General features: G+C 49.1%; 1 protein-coding gene across 2 annotated transcripts; it reads left to right on the top strand.

The window, feature by feature from the left end:
- Positions 1 to 816: 816 nt before the first annotated feature.
- On the top strand, positions 817 to 11,313 carry LOC139311753 (uncharacterized). Of its 2 annotated transcripts, none has more exons than XR_011599955.1 (5): positions 817 to 2,671; positions 5,710 to 5,845; positions 5,974 to 6,044; positions 8,418 to 8,620; positions 11,228 to 11,313. XR_011599955.1 is itself a non-coding variant. In XM_070936250.1 (5 exons), exons 1-5 carry the CDS (start codon positions 1,079 to 1,081, stop codon positions 9,285 to 9,287), a joined length of 1,941 nt encoding a protein of 646 aa, XP_070792351.1. In that variant the 5' UTR covers positions 817 to 1,078; the 3' UTR covers positions 9,288 to 9,378. The 2 variants fall into 2 exon arrangements, 1 of the variants encoding a protein (XP_070792351.1); XM_070936250.1 differs by lacking the exon at positions 11,228 to 11,313 and adding an exon at positions 9,274 to 9,378 and having other exon boundaries at positions 8,418 to 8,544.
- The last annotated feature ends 7,761 nt before the right edge of the window (positions 11,314 to 19,074 follow it).

The following is a 19,074-nucleotide window of genomic DNA, read 5'->3' as shown; positions in this document are numbered from 1 at the left end:
TATTCTATTCTTCCCTCTCCCCTCTCCTTCATTCCATTATCCTATCCTATCCTATCCATTCCATTATTCCTTTTCTCTCCTCTCCTCTCCCCTTCCTTCCCCTTCCTTCCGTTCTGTTGTTCTATTCTATTCTTCCCTCTCCCCTCCCCTTCATTCCGTTATCCTATCCTATCCTATCCATTCCATTATTCCTTTTCTCTCCTCTCCTCTCCCCTTCCTTCCCCTTCCTTCCGTTCTGTTGTTCTATTCTATTCTTCCCTCTCCCCTCCCCTTCATTCCGTTATCCTATCCTATCCTATCCTATCCTATCCATTCCATTCCATTCCATTCCATTCCATTCCATTCCATTCCATTCCATTCCATTATTCCTTTTCTCTCCTCTCCTCCTCTCCTCTTCCCTCCCCTTCATTCTATTCTATTCTATTCTATTCTATTCTATTCTATTCTATTCTATTCTATTCTATTCTATTATTCCCTCTCCTCTCCTCTCCTCTCCTCCCCTCCCCTTCATTCCGTTATCCTGTTCTGTTCTGTTCTGTTCTGTTCAAGTCTAGTCTTATTTCTCCTCTCTCCTCTCCTCTCTTTATTTCTATCTCTATTCTGCTCTCCTCTCCTCTGTCCCTTAGCCGGGCGCCGGGTTGAAGGGCCTACAGGGGAGATTTCCCAGCACTGCCAGGGAAGGGGCGGGGGCGGGGCCCGCCTAGAGCCCCGCCTTTTCGGCTCAGTCCGTCCCGTCAGTCCGTCGGTCGGGGGGGCGGGGGCGGGGCCTGCGGGCTGTGCCACTTTAGCGGACTGGGAAGCGGGAGCCATGGCGGCGGCGGCGGCGGCGGCGCAGGGCTTCTCCCCGGAGCGCCTGGCGCGCAAGTTAGCCAAAGCCGAGGCGCTGCTGGTGGAGCACGTGTCCCCGCCGGTGCGGGCCCGCTGGCGTTGGGCGGTGCAGCTGGACGGGCCGCCCGACCTGGAGCGCTTCTCCACGCAGCTCCGCGAGGCCCGGCGAGGCCGGGAAGCTCTGCTAGACCGGGACGCGGCGCTGTCGGAGCCCGAGCAGGAGCGGCTGCAGGGGTTGCTGCGGCTGGAGATGGCTCTCTTGCGCGGCATCCAAGCCTTGGTCGAGGGCCGCGCCCCGCCTAGGGCTGCCGCGGCTACTGCAGCTACTACGGCGGCTACTACGTCGAGGCGGAGGCGCGGGAGGAAGCCGGCTGCGCTAAGGGCGGCCGTGCTGGGACTGGTGGCCGAGCTGGATGTGGCGAGGAGACAAAGCCTCCCCTGGGACGACGCGCTGGCTCTGCAGCTCGCCATGGAGGCGCTGCTGGAGAAGCGGCCCCGGGAGGCGATCCGGGCTCTGGAGCCGCTGCTGCGGGGGGAAGGGCCCGCCCGGCCGAGAGGGCTGCTGGCTCTGACCCGGGCCCTGCAGGAGGAAGGCTGGGCCGAGCGAGGGGACGAGCTGCCCCTGCGGGAGCTGCGCCCCTTGCTGGAGAAAGGGCTGCGCCTGGTGCGCAAGGAGCTGCTGAGCTGGCGGGCAGCCGATCTGGAGGGCGCCGAGTGGGCAGGATCGCCCGAGATGGTGGTGGTGAAGGAGGAAGAGGAAGAGGAGGAGGAGGAAGAAGTGACTCCCCTGCCCAAAGTCCCAGGAGGGCAGGAAAGGACGGTCGTGAAAGAGGAAAAAGAAACCGCTCCGGATAGGATCGCGCCCAAAGTCCCACCATGGCAGGAGACTGTAGTAGTGAAGGAGGAAGAGGAGGAAGAAGAAGTGACCCCAAATGGGACCGTGGCCAAAGTCCCCCCGCGGAAGGCAGGACTAGAACACAGGTCCCCCCGAGTGGCCCCCGCGGAGAGTTCCCCCAAAAAACCCTCCCGGGAGCATCATGTGCCGAGAAAGATACTACCCGCTGATTTCAGGTCTCCGTTTGCAAAGGAGATGCGGGCGGAGATGGACGCCCCCGGTTTGAAGGACGTCCCACGGAGGAGGAAGGACGTCGTCGGAAGAGGCCCCGTCAAGGAGCTTCTTGAATCGGGAAAGACGGTCGCCCCCGACTTCGGGTCTCCCCATCCAAAGGAGGCGGCATCAAGACAGCAGGCACAGACAGATGTCCGCTTTAAGAAGGGTGCCACTTACTTCAGGTCTCCCTTTGCAAAGCAGACAGGGGGGCTGCGGGCGGAGATGGGCGTCCCCGGTTTGAAGGACGTCCCATGGAGGAGGAAGGACGTCGCAAGAGGCCCCGGCAAGGAGCTTCTTGAATCGGGAAAGAGGGTCGCCCCTGACTTCAGATCTCCCCGTCCAAAGGAGGCAGCATCAGGACAGCAGGCGGAGACGGATGTCTGCTTTAAGAAGGGTGCCCCGTGGAAGAAAATGGAGGACCTTCGGGATGTCCTGCGGGTCATCACCAGGAGGAAGATGAGGGCTCTGTCTTGCTCTTTGTGGAAGCAAGGCCCTCGGAAGATGTGCAGCCGTCTCCACCAGCTTTGCCGCCAGTGGCTAAAGCCGGAAATGAACACGAAGGTTCGGATGCAGGACCTGGTGATCTTGGACCAGTTCCTGTCCTTCTTGCCCCCAGAGATGGAGAGCTGGATCCGGGAGTGTGGAGCAGAGACCAGCTGCCAGGCGGTTGCCCTGGCCGAAGGCTTCCTGATGAGCCAGGCAGAAGACCAGAAGGAGCAGAGAGAGACACAGGTGAGAGACCTTCCCTTGGCAAGCTCAAAATAGGACGTCAAAGAATTAACTATGTGTTGGGATTCTTACAGGCTGTCGTTATGCAGGTAGTCCTTGACTTAGGACCACAATGAAGCCCAGCGTTTCCGTTAAGTGAGACATTCGTTAAGCGAGTTTCACCCATTTCCTGCCACAGTTGTTAAGTGAACCACTGCAGTTGTTAAGCCAGTCACATGGTTGTTAAGTGAACCTGGCTTCCTCATTGACTTGGCTTGTCGAAAGGGGGAAATCGCATGACCGTGGGGCACTGCAACCGTCATAACTAAGAGTCAGTTGCCAAGGCTCTGAATGTTGGTCGCGTGACCGTGGGGAGTGGTCGTAAATGTGGGAAATGGTCCCAAGTCACTTTGTTTAGGGCCGTTGTAACTTTGAAGGGTCACTAAATGAATTGTTGTTAAGTCAAGGACTGCCTGTAAATAGGGAGGGGGAAAGATTTCCTCCTTGAGGATGTATTTATTCCAAGGAAGGCCGGATGCCCATCCTCCTTTCCCCTCTAGGACTTAACACTCTCTGTCTTTAACCCTTACATGGCATCTTCCTGGTCCCAAAGGGGCTTTTTTTTTCGAATGGCAACTCGACTGTCTTTCTTTTTTGCTTGAAGATGTTTTGCTTCTCATCCACGAAACTTCTTCGGTTCTTTTTTTTTCCTGAAGACTTGAAGAAGCTTCTTGCATGAGAAGCGAAAGGTTCTTTAAGGAAAAACCAAGAAAAATCCAGTTGCCTTTTGGAAAAAAAAAAAAGCACCATGGTCTGGATTAGAGGTCTCCAACCTTGGCAACTTTAAGATTTCTGAACTTCAACTCCCAGAGTTCCCAGCAAAACTCCCAGAGCTCCCAGCAAAGCTGGCTGAGGAACTCTGGGAGTTGAAGTCCAGAAGTCTTAAGGTTGCCACGGTTGGAGACCCCCTGGCCTGGAGGACTGAGAATCGCCATAGACCTTCCCGCTCCCTTCTTAGCAAGGAAGCCCTCCAGCCCCTTCCTCCACCTGAGACCCTCCCTTTGTATTCCATCCACCACTCTTCCCCCCCCCCACCCCAGATTTTACTCTGCTTGAATGGTTATGAAACCCGCTGAAAAAATATCTTTATACTCTGGCTTTCAAAATGAGCTGCCGTGGCAGGAAGGGACCACTAGGGGGCTCCTTTGGAGTAGTGGCAGCCTGCGGAACTGGGTATGCGCCACTGCCATTTGCCAGTCTCTGCTTCTCTCATTATCCAAACCAGGGGTCTCCAATCTTGGCAACGTTAAGACTTGTGGACTTTGCTGGCTGAGGAATTGTGGGAGTTGAAGTCCACAAGTCTTAACGTTGCCAAGATTGGAGACCCCGATCCAAACCCAAGGAAAAGGCATAGAGCCATGATGGTGAGCCTATGGTACGTATATTCTGCAATATTGGGACTGTCCAGCAGGGTGGATTTGATTTAAATCGAGTTGATTTAAATCATGATTTAAATCACTAGTACAAAGACTTGATTTAAATCAACTCGATTTAAATCATAATTTTTAAAGAGCAACTGTCATTTCTGCTACTCCTTTGACCCATTGTTGACTCACCGATAGTCCCAGTGTTGCAGAATATACAGCCTCATGCTACATAACTAAGCTCCATTTCATGCTGAATAAACTAAATTATTAATGTATCTTAAATAGAAAACTATCTTACGATAGATTTTTACCCCAAAAGTTTTTTATTAAAATAAATTCGATAAAAATCAAAAAAAATTGATTTAAATCAAAAAAATCTGATTTTTTTGATTTTTTTAAAAAAATCATTGATTTTTATCCACCCTGCTGTCCGGTGAGTCAACAGCGGGTCAGAAGAGGAGCTGCTGTGGGACAGAGGTGACAGTTGCTCTTTAAAAATTATGATTTAAATCGACTTGATTTAAATCAAATCCACCCTGACTGCAGGCTACTTCTGCTGCCTGCCGGCTGCCTGCAATTTGGCAGTTCGAATCTCACCAGACTCAAGGTTGACTCAGCCTTCCATCCTTCCGAGGTGGATAAAATGAGGACCCAGATTGTTGGGGGCAAGAGGCTGACTCTGTAAACCGCTTAGAGAGGGCTATAAAAGCACTGTAAAGCGGTATATAAGCGTAAGTGCAATTGCTATTTTCCTTCCTCCCTCCCCCCTTCCCTTCCCTTCCCAGTGGTTAGAATGCAGAATTGCAGGCTAACTCTGCCCACAGCCAGGAGTTCAATTCTGAGTGACTCAAGGTTGACTCAGCCTTCCATCCTTCCGAGGTGGATAAAATGAGGACCCAGATTGTTGGGGGCAAGAGGCTGACTCTGTAAACCGCTTAGAGAGGGCTATAAAAGCACTGTAAAGCGGTATATAAGCGTAAGTGCAATTGCTATTTTCCTTCCTCCCTCCCCCCTTCCCTTCCCTTCCCTGTGGTTAGAATGCAGAATTGCAGGCTAACTCTGCCCACAGCCAGGAGTTCAATTCTGAGTGACTCAAGGTTGACTCAGCCTTCCATCCTTCCGAGGTGGATAAAATGGAGAGCCAGATTGTTGGGGGCAAGAGGCTGACTCTGTAAACCGCTTAGAGAGGGCTATATAAGTGGTATATAAATCTAAGTGCTATGGCTATTTACTTGGCATGTTTGTTAAGTGAATTGCCAACAGTGGTTTAATTAGTTACGCCGTTGTTAAGTGAATCCAGCTTCCTCGTTGACTTTGCTCATTGGAAGGTCGCAAAAGGGGATCACATAACCCTGGGACACGGCAAACCGTCATAAATATGAGTCAGTTATCAAGCATCTGAATTTTGATCACATGACCATGGGGATACTGTGAAGGTCGTAACTGAAAAATGGTCATGTCACTTTTATTCAGTGCTGTTGTAACTTTGAACGGTCGCTAAATGGACTGTTGTAAGTCGAGGACTGCCTGTAGTGTTAGGAAGATACTACGGAAAGATGTTTAATGCCCATTGTTCCAGTAAGCGTCTGCTTCCTTTTCGTACGTTCCATTATTTGTACTTCTTTGTTTCTTTAGGGTCTTCCGTTCCCGAGGACTGACTTGAAGCCCGTCGCTGAGAATCTGGAGAAAAAGAGGAATCCACCAGAGCCTTCCTGGGATCTGCTCTTCAGGGAGATCCTCCATGAAGATCAAAGTTGGGCCACCTCCATCAGTAAGAGAAGTTTCCTCAGAAAGAGGCCCTTTTCCCCCCTCATTTTTCTGGACCCTCTTTTGCATAATGCTTACGAATAAAGTAATTACTACGTTTCTGAAAAAATGTATCTCAATTTTATCTCGCAGGAGAGTTGGCGTTCATAGATTCTTCTCCTTTTTCGGCTGGTGTTGAAAAAGCTGTTGAACATCCATCTCAGGTAGGAGCCGAAATGTCACGGATGATAGATCAGTTGGAGATAATTTTGTCATGTGGTAGAGAATCTATGAATTTACGAACCTATGAATCTAGAAGCTATGAACATATAGTAGAGCAGTGTTTCTCAACCTTGGCAGCTGGGGAATTCTGGGAGTTGAAGTCCACACATCGTCCAGCGGCCAAGGTTGAGAAACACTGTAGTAGAGAATCTACAAAGATTCTCAGTTATACAAGTCATAGTTAAAAGTGTTTTTTCCTTTGAAAAGGAACTGATACTGAGGAAAATCAAGATGTTTCACTTTCTATACTGGAAGCTTCATTAGTTGAATTATTAACCACAGCAGCTTTCAGAAAGTGTTAAAATCAGTTGACTGTAAAGGAAAAAAACACACAAACACAATCGTTCCATTCCTCACACACACACACACACACCAATCCTGTCAGAGCTCTTCCGCCTCCCACCAACTGATCTCAACTGTCAATCACTGTCCTTCCGTCTCCCACAGCATCCAATACAAGAGATGAAGCTTCCAGGATGGGAAGTGAAAAGTCTGGTTTTTCCTCAAAAATCTGTCCCGTTGCCTTTTTCAAAATGGAAACCACTTTTGATACCTCTGTATCAGTGACGGCTAACCTTTTTCTTTTTTGTGTGCCGAAAGTGCATCCATAATGCAATGCGGAACCCTCTTGTGTATGCGCGCATGAGCCCCCCCATGCTTCCCCTCCCCCCGCACATGCGACCCCTGCATGCTCCCCCCGCACATGGTTGTGTGACCCCCCCCGCCCCCTGTTTTTGGCCTAGCAGGCCTCTCTGAAGCCTCCTGGGCCCAAAAATGGGCCATGGGGGGGCGTGCATCTCCCCGTGCCCCGTTTTGGGCCTAGCAGGCTTCCTTGCAGCCTCCTAGGCCCAAAAACGGGCTGGGGAGGCACGCCCCACCCGCCCATGCTCTAACCCCGCCTCCCGCGCATGCATGCCTGACCCCCGCCCCCATGCATGTGCGTGACCCCCCTGAGCATGCGTGCACCGCTCCCACATATGACTTTAGACAAAGTCAGCTTATTGCCCCCACAATCTGGGTCCTCATTTCACCTACCTCGGAAAGATGGAAGGCTGAGTCAACTTTGAGCCTGGTGAGAATTGAACTCGCAGTAATTGCAGGCAGCTGGCAGCTAAGTGCTACTTTAACAGCAGTTTTAGTCCGCTGCGCCACCAACGCCACCAAGATATTGGAAGACTGCTATCATGTCTCCCACAGTCCTTCTTTTCATTAAACGAGACATACCCAGTTCCTGCAACTGTTCTTCATATGTTTTAGCTTCCAGTCCCCTAATCATTAGTTTCCATCTGTTGCTTCTTGTCCTGCCCTCTGGTCCTTTGGAAAATAAGTTGACCCCCTCTTCTTGGTGACAGTCCCTCAAATAACTAGTAACCCTCTCCTACGCGAGCTGCACTGGCTCCCGGTGGTCTTCCGGGTGCGATTCAAGGTGTTAGTTATCACCTTTAAAGCGCTCCATGGCTTAGGACCTGGGTACCTACAAGACCGTCGTTTGCCACCAATAGCCTCCCACCGACCAGTTCGTTCTCACAGGGAGGGACTACTCAGGGTACCGTCAGTCAAATTATGTCGACTGGTGACTCCCAGGGGGAGGGCCTTCTCTGTGAGGGCTCCAACCCTTTGGAATGAACTGCCCCCGGAGATACGGAATATCCCTGATCTCCGTGCTTTCCGCCGTGCCCTCAAGACCCTGATGTTCCAACAGGCGGGGCTAAACATACGAACATGTGAATGATTTTTTAAATATTATCTAATTCTGGGTTTTATTTAATTGACCAAACTAAGTAATAATTTTAATTAGCAATTTTATGATGTTTGTGTGTCTATATTTTTCTTGACTGTACACCGCCTTGAGTCCTACGGGAGAAAGGCGGTATAGAAATATAATAAATAAATAAATAAATAAATAAATACATAAATACATAAATACATAAATACATAAATACATAAATACATAAATACATAAATACATAAATACATAAATACATAAATAAAATATTGGAATACTGCTATCATGTCCATTCCCCCCCCCCCCCTTTCTTTTCTGGAGAGTATCCATACCCAATTCCTGCAACCGTTCTTCATATGTTTTAGTCTCCAAGCCTTTTAATCATAATTGTTACCCACTTTCTCATGTAGTGTGCTTTCTGCAGAAACGTTGACATTAAATCGAGATACGTGAACTGACAGTTTCCTTGCAACGGGTTCTTAACCCTACAGACAAGGCCCGTTTGACCCCTTGCAAATCTCTGTGTTACGTATCGTTGAGCCAAAAGGAGAGACCTCGCAAATAAAACTGACTCTTCTATTTCACACAGGTTCTCGTGTCTTTTCAAGAGGTGGCCGTGCATTTTTCCGAGGAGGAATGGTCTCGGCTAGATCCTGATCAGAAATCTCTGTACCGAGAAATCATGCTGGAGAACTCCAGAAATTTAGCCTTTCTGAGTAAGGATCCCCGCTCTTTGTTCTGATGGTTAGAAGAAATGGTTGGGAAAATGCGGCGCTGTTTTTTATCTTCTTGGTGAGAGATTGATTAAATGGCACCAGATTATCAATGTTATTATGTTGACTGCTAAAACTCCTTCCTCTTTCCACTATCAACTATTACTTTTCTCCAGATAATGGCAGGTATTTCAAGACAAGCAAGCAAAATTACAGGTAGTCCTCGATTTACGACAGTTCTTTTAGTGACTGTTCAGTGTTACAACGGTACTGAACAAAAGGGAATTACGACCGTTAGTCACAGTTAGAAAGGTTGCACCATCCCATGGTGCTCATGCAATTTAAGTTCGGATGCTCGACAACTGGTTCCTCTTTATGACGGTTGCTGTGTCATGTGCTCACTTTTTGCGACCTGGCAAAACAAAGCCAACGGGGTGGGGTGGGGAGCCAGATTCACTTAACAACCATGCTACTAATTTAACAACTGTAAGGATTCGCTTAGCCACTGCAGCAAGAAAAGTCGTAAAACGGGGCAAATCTCAACGCATTTCTCTCTTAGCAACACAAATTTGGGGCTCAATTGGGGTCGTAAGTCGAGGAGCACCTTTAGAGCTAGTTAGCACAGCTCCTTGCTGCCGTTGTCTCCCTTGTCCACCTCCAGAATAAATATTATAAACTTCTTTTCTCTGATTCCTCACTTCCTTAAACTGAATTCCAGCTGTGACTTGACAGGAATCCCTAAGTAGAATTATGGAACATCATCCCCTCAGAGATTAGAATGGCCCCCACTCTAGCACTCTTCCGGAAGGAGTTGAAGGCCTGGTACTGCCAGCGGGCAGAGCGGGATGGATCCCATTAAATGGCTCGTGTGAGGTGCTGTTGCTGGGGTGAGGGGTGATTTTATTATATTAATTTATTATATGACTCTTTTTAATTAGTTTTGTTGTTTATATATGAGGTTTTATATTCTGTAAGCCGCCTTGAACTGCCATGTGCAAATAGGTGGCAATATAAATTGCATAAATAAATAAATAAATAAATAAATAAATAAATAAATAAATAAATAGGTAAAGATTCCCTCGCACATATGTGCTAGTCGTTCCCTAGGGGACGGTACTCATCTCCGTTTCAAAGCTGAAGAGGCAGTGCTGTCCGAAGACGTCTCCGTGGTCATGTGGCTAGCATGACTAAACGCCAAAGGCGCACGGAACTCTGTTATCTTCCCACCAAAGGTGGTCCCTCTTTTTCTACTTGCATTTTTTAGGTTGGCAGAAGCTGGGACAAGTAACGGGAACTCACCCCATTATGCGGCACTAGGGATTCGAACCGCTGAACTGCCAACCTTTTGATTGACAAGCTCAACGTCTTAGCCACTGAGCCACCGCGTCCCTCTAAATAAATAAATAAATAATCCATAAATAAATAAATAAATAAATAAATAAATAAATCAATCATTCATTCATTTATTGAACAAAGTGGTGTAACAGTGCAAGTGACCTTGGTCCAGTCACACCGTCTTTGCCCATCTCACCTCACAGGGTGGTTGTTGTGAGGAAAATAGGAGGAGGAGGACATTCTGATGGTTATGTTTGCCGCTTTGAGTTATGTGCAAAAATAATGGAGTGGGGGGGGGACACATATAAATAAATACACGTGCTCCTTTATTGAAGCAAGTGGTTTTTTTTTAATTGTTTAAGAAGCTCATAAAATAGAAGTAACCCACTTCTATCCTGTGTGGTTTTATTCATATAAACGTTACAATAACCTGTCCCTCAAAGTCCACATTTTGTAAGGCTTAGATCAGGGGTCTCCAGTCCCTCGGCTGCGGCCCACTACCGGGCCATGGCCCGTTTGGAACTGGACTGCGCAAGTGACGAGCGAACATGCATGCACACCCAGTTCCACTTATGTGACTGGTGGGCAATTGCACTCGCAGCTCCACTCATGAGAAGTATGTGCGTGTGTGAGCTCACACACATGTGCCTGCTATTCGCACGGAACTACCCCCTCTTCCACCAACATCATCCGCACCAGGGCGCCAAGCTGGAAAGGTTGAGGCCAGAGTATTTAACATTAATCAGCAGAACACCTTTCCAAATAGTGCAGAATCCTTGACAGAATTACACTAGGAGAGTGATGGCGAACCTTTTTGCCATCACGTGCCAGGAGCAGGGGGGGGAGCTCGCGTATGCACACCGCCCCTGCGTATGTGTGTGCAACTCCCCCACTCCCCCTCCTCCCCCTGATCCTGGCACGTGATGGCCCGCTTTTCTCTCTGCAAGCTCCAGAGCCTTTCTAGGAGCTTGGGGAGGGCGAAAACGGCCTTCCGCACCCACCCTGGAGGCCCTCAGGAGTCAGGAAATGGGCCGTTAAACTTCAGGTCCATTTTCTGCCTCTGGAGGGCCTCCGGGGTGGGTGGGGAAGGCCTTTTTCGCCCTCCCCAAGCTCCTAGAAAGGCTCTGGAGCTTGAGGAGAGAGAAAAACGGGCCTCCCCCCCCCGAGACCCTCCGGAGACAGGAAACACGCTGGAGCTGAGCTCGCGTGCCCTCTGATATGGCTATGTGTGCCACCTGTGGCACGCATGTTATAGGTTCGCCATCACAGGACATTTTATTTCCTGTGCTGTGAATTCTTATTTTGCTTCCCCTACCTTGCCTCAATTTTCATTCGTTCGTTTTTTCTGAAGGAAATCACGTTCAAGAGAACAAGGAAGCCTTCCAAACATTCGGCGATGAAGAGAGGAGAACTGAGTTTGCAAATCCAACTGAAACGAAAGAGCACGAAAGAAATCCGTCAGGAAACGACAGCAAGAACAGCCCAAATTCGCCCTCTCCCGAAATTCAAGACTCTCTTCCCAAAGGAGATCCGAAAGACAAAATAAAAGTGGAAAGCGCGGAAACATCTGAAGAAGGCTTAGATTTATATGAAGAACACACAATTCGCACTAAAGAAGAGACTCTGGGCCAAGAGGATGAAGAAAATTACAGCAATAGGACTACTCTCCTTTCTGAACATGGAAAAACCGACGTGGGAAATAAACTACATAAACAGAACGGGAAACCCTTCGATGAAAGAGGTTCCTTTGCTCCCAGGGAAAGGATTAATTCAGGGGAAAAGCCATATAAATGCATGGAATGTGGGAAGAGTTTCAGCCAGCGCAGGTATCTTACTTCCCATAAAATAATCCACACGGGGGAGAAACCATTTAAGTGCACAGATTGTGGAAAGAGCTTTAACCACAAGGCTAATCTTAATTCCCATAGAATGAATCACACGGGAGAGAAACCGTATAAATGTAACGAGTGTGGAAAGAATTTTACCCACAACTTTCAACTTACCTCCCATAAGAGGATACACACCGGGGAGAAACCGTACAAATGCACGGTATGCGGAAAGCGTTTCAACCAGCGCAGTAACCTTAATTCTCATAAAAAAATCCACACAGAAGAAAAACCACATAAGTGCACCGAGTGTGGAAAGAGATTTACTCAGAAAGGTAACCTTAAATCCCATAAAAGGATCCACGTTGGGGAGAAACCTCATAAATGCAAGAAGTGTGGAAAGGCATTCCATTAAAAATGGGTCAGCGGTCCCCAGCTTTTATAGTTTGATGGCCTGGCGGTGTGTGTGTGAGGGGAACAGGCCTGCGCTAGGTTGTGCAAATTGAGCTGAGTGTGCACGCTGGCTCACCACTCACACAAGTTGGGCTGTGTATGACCATACACCGGCCTGCCGCTCACACCACCCAGTTTTGAACGGGCCAGAGCCTGGTAGTGTGCTGCGGCCCAGGAACTGGGGACCCCTGCCTTCACTTTCCCCAAAATGATTCATATTGGGGAGAAGCCGTGTAAATGCTTGGAAAGTGGAAAGAAATTCTGCAAAAAATTCCATGAAACCCATCAGTTCAGAGGTCCAGCGCTTGAGCTTCTGAAGTGTCCTCTCTCAGGACAATAAGGGGCCCAAGAGATTTCCACCTGCCTACACCACCACAGCCATCAGTGGCTGAATCCAGAAAGACAACCACATTTTCAGATGCTGAATCTGTTGCAACTGGAACAGTTCTCAAGTCCTGGCCTTGGCCAGAGCCTTCCTCCTGAGCCAGATGGAGGACAGGACAGGCGGCAAGTGGGAGACTCCTTGGCAAACTCTAAATTTGATTTTAATTAATAAAAACTGTTTGAATTCTGAAAGGGCTTCCTATCTCGAATTGTTGGATTTAATAACAGATGTTTCAAGGCAAATTGTTCCACTTCCTTCTCCAATAGGACTCAGGACGGTGAACAGCCAAAATAAAAAACATACAAAATTTAAAAACAGTTTAAAATAATTAAATATTTTTGGCCGCAATTTAAAACAAACCCAATTTAAAATCAATTAAAATTTAACCCAAAACTCTGGGATCAAGCCAGCCCGGCTAGTTGAAATAAATAAGTTTGCAGGGCCCGACGAAAAGTCCGGAGGTCTGATATTGTACGTATCTCTGGGGGAAGGTTGTTCCAGAGGGCAGGCGCCGCCACAGAGAAGGCTCTCCCCCTGGGGATCGCCAGCCAACACTGTCTGGCGGACAGCACCCTGAGGAGGCCCACTCTGCGAGCGTACTGGCCGGTGGGAGGCTATTGGTGGCAGAAGGCGGTCTCGTAGATACCCCGGCCCTAAGCCATGGAGCGCTTTAAAGGTGGTCACCAACACCTTGAAGCGCACCCGGAAGACCACCGACAATCCCAGCGACAATTGTCCATCCCAGACAATATATTTTGGAGAAATTCTTCCGCTGTCGCCTTCCATTCTTGTCTGCTGTAATAAATGATTAGGCAGCTCCCCGTTGGACACTGTGTCAGAATGTTGCCTCTGGCCGCATCCTAGGGAAGACAAATCCTTGGCTTCATAGATTTAGAGAAAATTACTTTTCCTAGGAACGAACTGAAAGCAAGAAATTCCAGGCAAGCTCTGAGGCAAAGTGGGCGAAAACAGCAACTTGAAACAAACTGTACAGCCCAAATCCCTTGTAACTAGGCAACCAGAGACTGCTGCATACCAGAGCTAACAGAAATGGCCTTGGAGAGATAAGCGAAATCCAGGCCGTAGTTGCAAAGCTGCAATGAAAAATTCTCCACTGATCCCTCCCCCCCCTTTTCTATGGCAGCAAGCAGCAGGCTAGCTGACACAACCCCAAGGCCACAACCCACACTACCAGTTCAGACACCCCAAATAAAATAGAATAACAGAGTTGGAAGGGACCTTGGAAGTCTTCTAGTCCAACCCTCTGCTCAAACAGGAGACCCTATACCAGTGATGGCGAACCTTTTAGACCAGTGGGTCTCAATCTTCCTAATGCCGCGACCCTTTAATACAGTTCCTCATGTTGTGGTGACCCCCAACCATAAAATTATTCCTAAAACCATTGAAAATATGTGTTTTCCGATGGTCTTAGGCGGCTCCTGTGAAAGGGTTGTTCGACCCCCAAAGGGGTCCCGACCCACAGGTTGAGAACCACTGTTTTAGACACTGAGTGCCCAAACTCTGTCCGTGCGCATGCCCAAACTGAAAGGTGCACATGCGTGCGCGAACGTGCGTATGTTCAAATAGGCAAATGTGCGGACATGCGTGCATGCACAGCAGAGACCCAAAGACCCAAAGGAGGCGGGGCATCCTAACACCACCAGCACGGCAAGAGGTAAGATCTTTTTCTTTCGTGAACTTCTGTTTTGTTGTTTGCAGGGAAACAGAAGCTCACGAAAGAAATGCCACAGAGATCTGACCTGCAGCGACGGTGCGCGTGCCAGCAGAGAGGGCTCCGTGTGCCACCTCTGGCACCCGTGCCATAGGTTCGCCATCACGGCCTTACACCATTTTAGACAAATGGTTGTCCAATCTCTTCTTAAAAACCTCCAGAGTTGAAGCACATCTCTTGACTGAGCCACTGCTGGAAAGATTCACCCAGGATTTAATGGGGACTTTTCCTATTTGAACAATCCCATTATGTTATATTCTTTATCAATTTATATTCTTAACCTACCCTAAAGTTCCAATACGATGGATGTTTCTCCTTGTGTTCAAAATATTAAAATTTATCAAAGCTGCTATCTCTCCTGATTTTTCTCCTTTTCAGATTATTCCTCCTTTAAACACTCCCTAATATTAGCCCTTTGCAACTGAAGAAAATTAGCACCCACTCCTCTTAGAAAAATGAAATATTTTAGGAAATATTTAAAAAGCAGAATATTATATTTTCCCTAAAGGAGAAAACATGTTTCTAAAGACATAAATTCATAGCCTCAGCTTCTGCCCACAAGTAGAAACTTTAAAAGGCCAACTTTTAGAAATGCAGATTTGGTGATCCATTCAAGCCTCAGCTCTCTGCCCCAAGTGGAAACTAAGGGGCCAACTTTTAGAAATGCAGATTTGGTGATCCATTCAAAACTCCAAGGAAGTCGGCATCTAGGATTAATTACATTTGTTAAACAAGACTAAAAACCCCAACTCATTGCCTGCCTTCCGGAGACAAACTAATTAAAATCAAATAACAAAAGACACAAAACAAGCCTCTAAATTACAAAATGCTGTAAGAACAAACTGTATAAAAATCCAGGGGCTCATCAAACCAGCTACCTAGAATTACACATGCTTGCTGGCTCTGCTTCACCATTAAACCCATCATTCCAATCAGCCTCCATTTTCCAGTATCTTTCTCCCCACTTGGAACTGAACCCAGATGGAGATTTCTTCCAACGCAGCCCTTAAATTTCCCTCCCTTGGTATAATTCCTGAGCTAATTTTTTTCAAAAAGGGTGCTGCTTTAAATATGTATTTTCTCTCCTTGAGGTCTCTTTAAATATTGTATCATTTTCTTCAGGGTTTTCATCCCTTATCTGCCTGTGGCTCTCCCTATCTTGGTAGCCTGTGAATAAAGTGGCGTCATAATCTTATAATTGCTGAGGGAAACCTTTTAGAACGGAACCGCGAGGTCAAAGATTCAAAAGCGCTATTATTTTGTAGGAGAAATATCCTTATGTGGTGCTTCTGAAACCACATTTCAGAATATTTATCATATTGCTCAAGTAGAATTTTCCCTTCAGACCTTTTAGAAAGAGAGCTCTTTTCCGATGTTTCATGTCCAGTTGAGTCTCAGTTTATTTATTTTTTATTTATTTATTTATTTTTAATTTGATTTATATGCCGCCCTTCTCCGGAGACTCAGGGCGGCTTACAATGCATTAATTTATTACATTTATTGGCTGCCCATTTTACTGCAGGGTAACCGGGTGGCTTACAATTGTAAAAAATCCACCCCCCCCTCTTTCTCTCGCTCTCCAGATAGTCCTCAACTTACAACAGTGGGATGTGGCATCTGAGGCAAGCAGATCATGAGACACTATGGGATTTGCCTGTTCATTAGGTGGCTCAGTGGCTAAGACACTGAGTTTGTCGATCAGAAAGGTCGGCGGTTCGAATCTCTAGTATAGGTCTCCTGTGTGAGCAGGGGGTTGGACTAGATGACCTCCAAGGTCCCTTCCAACTCTGTTACTGTTAAACTTTAGAATAGAATAGAATAGAATAGAATAGAATAGAATAGAATAGAATAGAATAGAATAGAATAGCGAAGTTGGAAGTTGCCTTCGGAAGTTGTGGGAGCTTCATCACTGGAAGCTTTCAAGAAGAGACTGAACAGCCACCTGTCAGAAATGGTGTAGGGCAGAGGTCTTCAAACTTGGCAGCTTTAAGACGTGTGGACTTCAACTCCCAGAATCCTCCAGCCAGCATAGCTGGCTGGAGGATTCTGGGAGTTGAAGTCCACACGTCTTAAAGCTGCCAAGTTTGAGGCCCCCTGGTGTAGGGTCTCCTGCTTGGGCAGGGAGGAGTGGGTTGGACTAGATGACCTCCAAGCTCCCTTCCCACTGTTATTGAAGAACCTTGGTAGTACAGTGGTCTAAGGCACCCTGTTATTAAGCTGGTTATTAAGACCAGCTGCCTGCAATTACTGCAGGTTCGAATCTCGCCAAGGCTCAAGGTCGACTCAGCCTTCCATCCTTTCTAAGGTAGGTAAATTGAGGACCCAGTTTGTGGGGGCAATAAGCTGACTTTGTATAAATATACAAAAGAATGAAGGCTATTGCTTAACGCATTGTAAGCTGCCCTGAGTCTCCGGAGAAGGGCGGCATATAAATCAAATTTAAAAAAAAAAAATTCTATATTCCTATCTGAGTGCGGAAGATGCCACCTTTCACCAAGCGGCGCCCGCGGGCCCTCGGTTGAAGAGCCGGGAGCCGGGGGGGGATTCCAGCTCGCAGAAAGATGGAAAGGGGGCGTGGTTCACGAAGCCCCGCCTTTGGGGGGAAGGAGGGGCCAACGAAGGAGGGCGGGGTTCCCGCCTGCTTACCGCGGGAAGTTAGAAGCAGAGCGAGGGGAGCCGCGCGATGGCGTTGCGGGGCTTCTCCCCGGAGCAGCTGGCGCGCAGGCTGGCCGAAGCGGAGGCGCTGCTGGCGGCGCACGTGTCGGAGCCGATCCGGGCCAGCTGGTGCTGGGCGCTGAAACTGGCAGAGCCGCCGGATCTGGAGCGCTTTTGCGCCGAGCTCAACCAAGCCCGGCGAGGCAGGGAGGCTCTGTTAGCCGGGGACTCGGTTCTCTCCGAGGACAAGCAGGAGCGGCTGCAGGGGTTGCTGCGGCTGGAGATGGCTCTCCTGCGCGGCATCCAAGCGCTGGGCGAAGGCGCGGATCTGCTGCGGGCGGCGCTGCTGAACGTGGCGGCGGGGCTGGAAGAGGGAGAGATGGGATCGAGTTTGCCCGGGGAAGCCGCCGCCGCCGCCGTCGCTCTGCAGCTCGCCCTGGAGGCGCTGCTGGAGAAGCGGCCGCGGGAAGCGCTCTGGCCGCTGGAGTGGCTGGTGCGGGAGGAAAGGCGAGCCCGGCCGTGGCGGCGGGTGCAAGCCCTGATCCGAGCCCTGCGGGAGGAAGGCTGGGCCGAGCGAGGAGACGAGCTGCCTCTGGAGGAGCTGCGCCCGCTGCTGGAGAAGGCGCTGCGCCTGGTGCGCAAGGAGCGGAGTTGGCCACATCTGGAGGAAGCTCCTCAAGGGACCTCGCGAAATGTCTCCCCCGAGCAGGCACAGCTTCATCAGGAGTCAGGAAAGACTGTGCAGGTAGCCCTCGATTTACGGCCACCGCGGTGGCCGAGCTTTCTGTCGTTAAGCGAGACGTTGGTTGAGTTTTTGGTTTGTGGAGTGAGTTTGGTCCCATTTTACGACCTTTCTTGCCCCAATTGGGAAGCCAGTCGCTGTACAGGTAGCTCTCGACTTACGACCACAATGGAGCCCAATATTTCTGTCGTTAAGTGAGTCGCTTCATAAGCCTGTGTTACGACACTTCTTGCCACGGTGGTTATAAGTGAACCCCTGCAGTTGATATGTTGGTCACACGCTCGTTAAGTGAGATTCATTCCAACCCGTTGACTTTGCTCCTCGGGGTTACAAAAGGGGTGAGTGGGTGGGTGGGTGGGTCACATGACCCAGGGATGATGCAACGGTCATTAGTATGGACCAGTTGCCAAGCATCTGAATTTTGATCACGTGGTCGTGGGGAATGCCGCAAAGGGTCGTCAAACTGAAAAACGGTCACATTTTTCAGCGCCGTCGCAACTTTGAACGGCCCCTAAACGAACTGTTGTAAGTCAAGGACTACCTGTGTCCACCGACTTCTGCTTTTCCCTCATCCAAAGGAGCTGCAGGCAGAGACGGACCTCCCCTTTATGAGTGATGCTCCGTGGAGGAACGTGAAAGAACTTCAGGATGTCCTGCGGGAAACGACCAGGAGGAAGATGGGTGTTCGGTCATCCAGCCTGTGGGACCAGGGCCCCCGGAAGATGTGCAGCCATCTCCACCAACTTTGCCGCCAGTGGTTGCAGCCAGAAAAACACACAAAGGGACAGATGCTGGACCTGGTGATCCTGGAGCAGTTCCTGGCTCTCCTGCCCCCAGAGATGGAAAACTGGGTGCGGGAGTGCGGAGCAGAGACCAGCTCCCAGGCGGTGGCCTTGGCCGAAGGATTTCTCCTGAGCCAGGCAGAGGAGAAGAAGGAGCAGGGAAAGATGCAGGTGAGAGACCGTCATCTGGCAAGCCTGAAAGGGATCTCAAGAAATAACCATTTATAGGAATTTTTATAGGGGTCCTTAACAGATTTGTGAAGATACTTAGGAGATGTTGAACTCTCAATCAATCAGAATAGAGCTGGAAGGGACCTTGGAGGTCTTCTAGTCCAACCCCCTGCTCAAGCAGGAAATCCTATACCCATGATGTTGAAGGTGGTGCATGAAGCCATATTGGTGGGCACACGAGCGTTGTGCATATGTGCGCCAGTCAGCTAATTTTCGGGCCTTCCGGGCCCACCAGAAGTTGGCAAACAGGCCGTTTCTGGCCTCGGGGTGGGGTGGGGAAGGCCATTTTTGCCCTCCCCAGGCTCCAAGAAAGCCTCTAGAGCCTGGGGAGGGTGAAAGACGGGCCTACCAGGCCCACCGTGCCATCGTGTGCCAAAAGCGGGTGGAGTGCA

This window comes from Pituophis catenifer, unplaced genomic scaffold, assembly GCF_029215685.1.
Source record: "Pituophis catenifer annectens isolate HBS135680 unplaced genomic scaffold, rPitCat1.0.hap2 SCAF_2, whole genome shotgun sequence".
Taxonomy (NCBI): domain Eukaryota; kingdom Metazoa; phylum Chordata; class Lepidosauria; order Squamata; family Colubridae; genus Pituophis; species Pituophis catenifer.
This window is presented reverse-complemented; position numbering and strand designations above follow the sequence as displayed.

Excerpts from the sequence above, each read along its gene's own strand:
- LOC139311753 (XM_070936250.1), top strand. The coding sequence starts at position 1,079 with ATGGCTCTCTTGCGCGGCATCCAAGCCTTGGTCGAGGGCCGCGCCCCG. Across the intron at positions 2,672-5,709 it reads AGGAGCAGAGAGAGACACAG|GGTCTTCCGTTCCCGAGGAC; the intron begins GTGAGAGACCTT and ends TTGTTTCTTTAG. Across the intron at positions 6,045-8,417 it reads CTGTTGAACATCCATCTCAG|GTTCTCGTGTCTTTTCAAGA; the intron begins GTAGGAGCCGAA and ends TATTTCACACAG.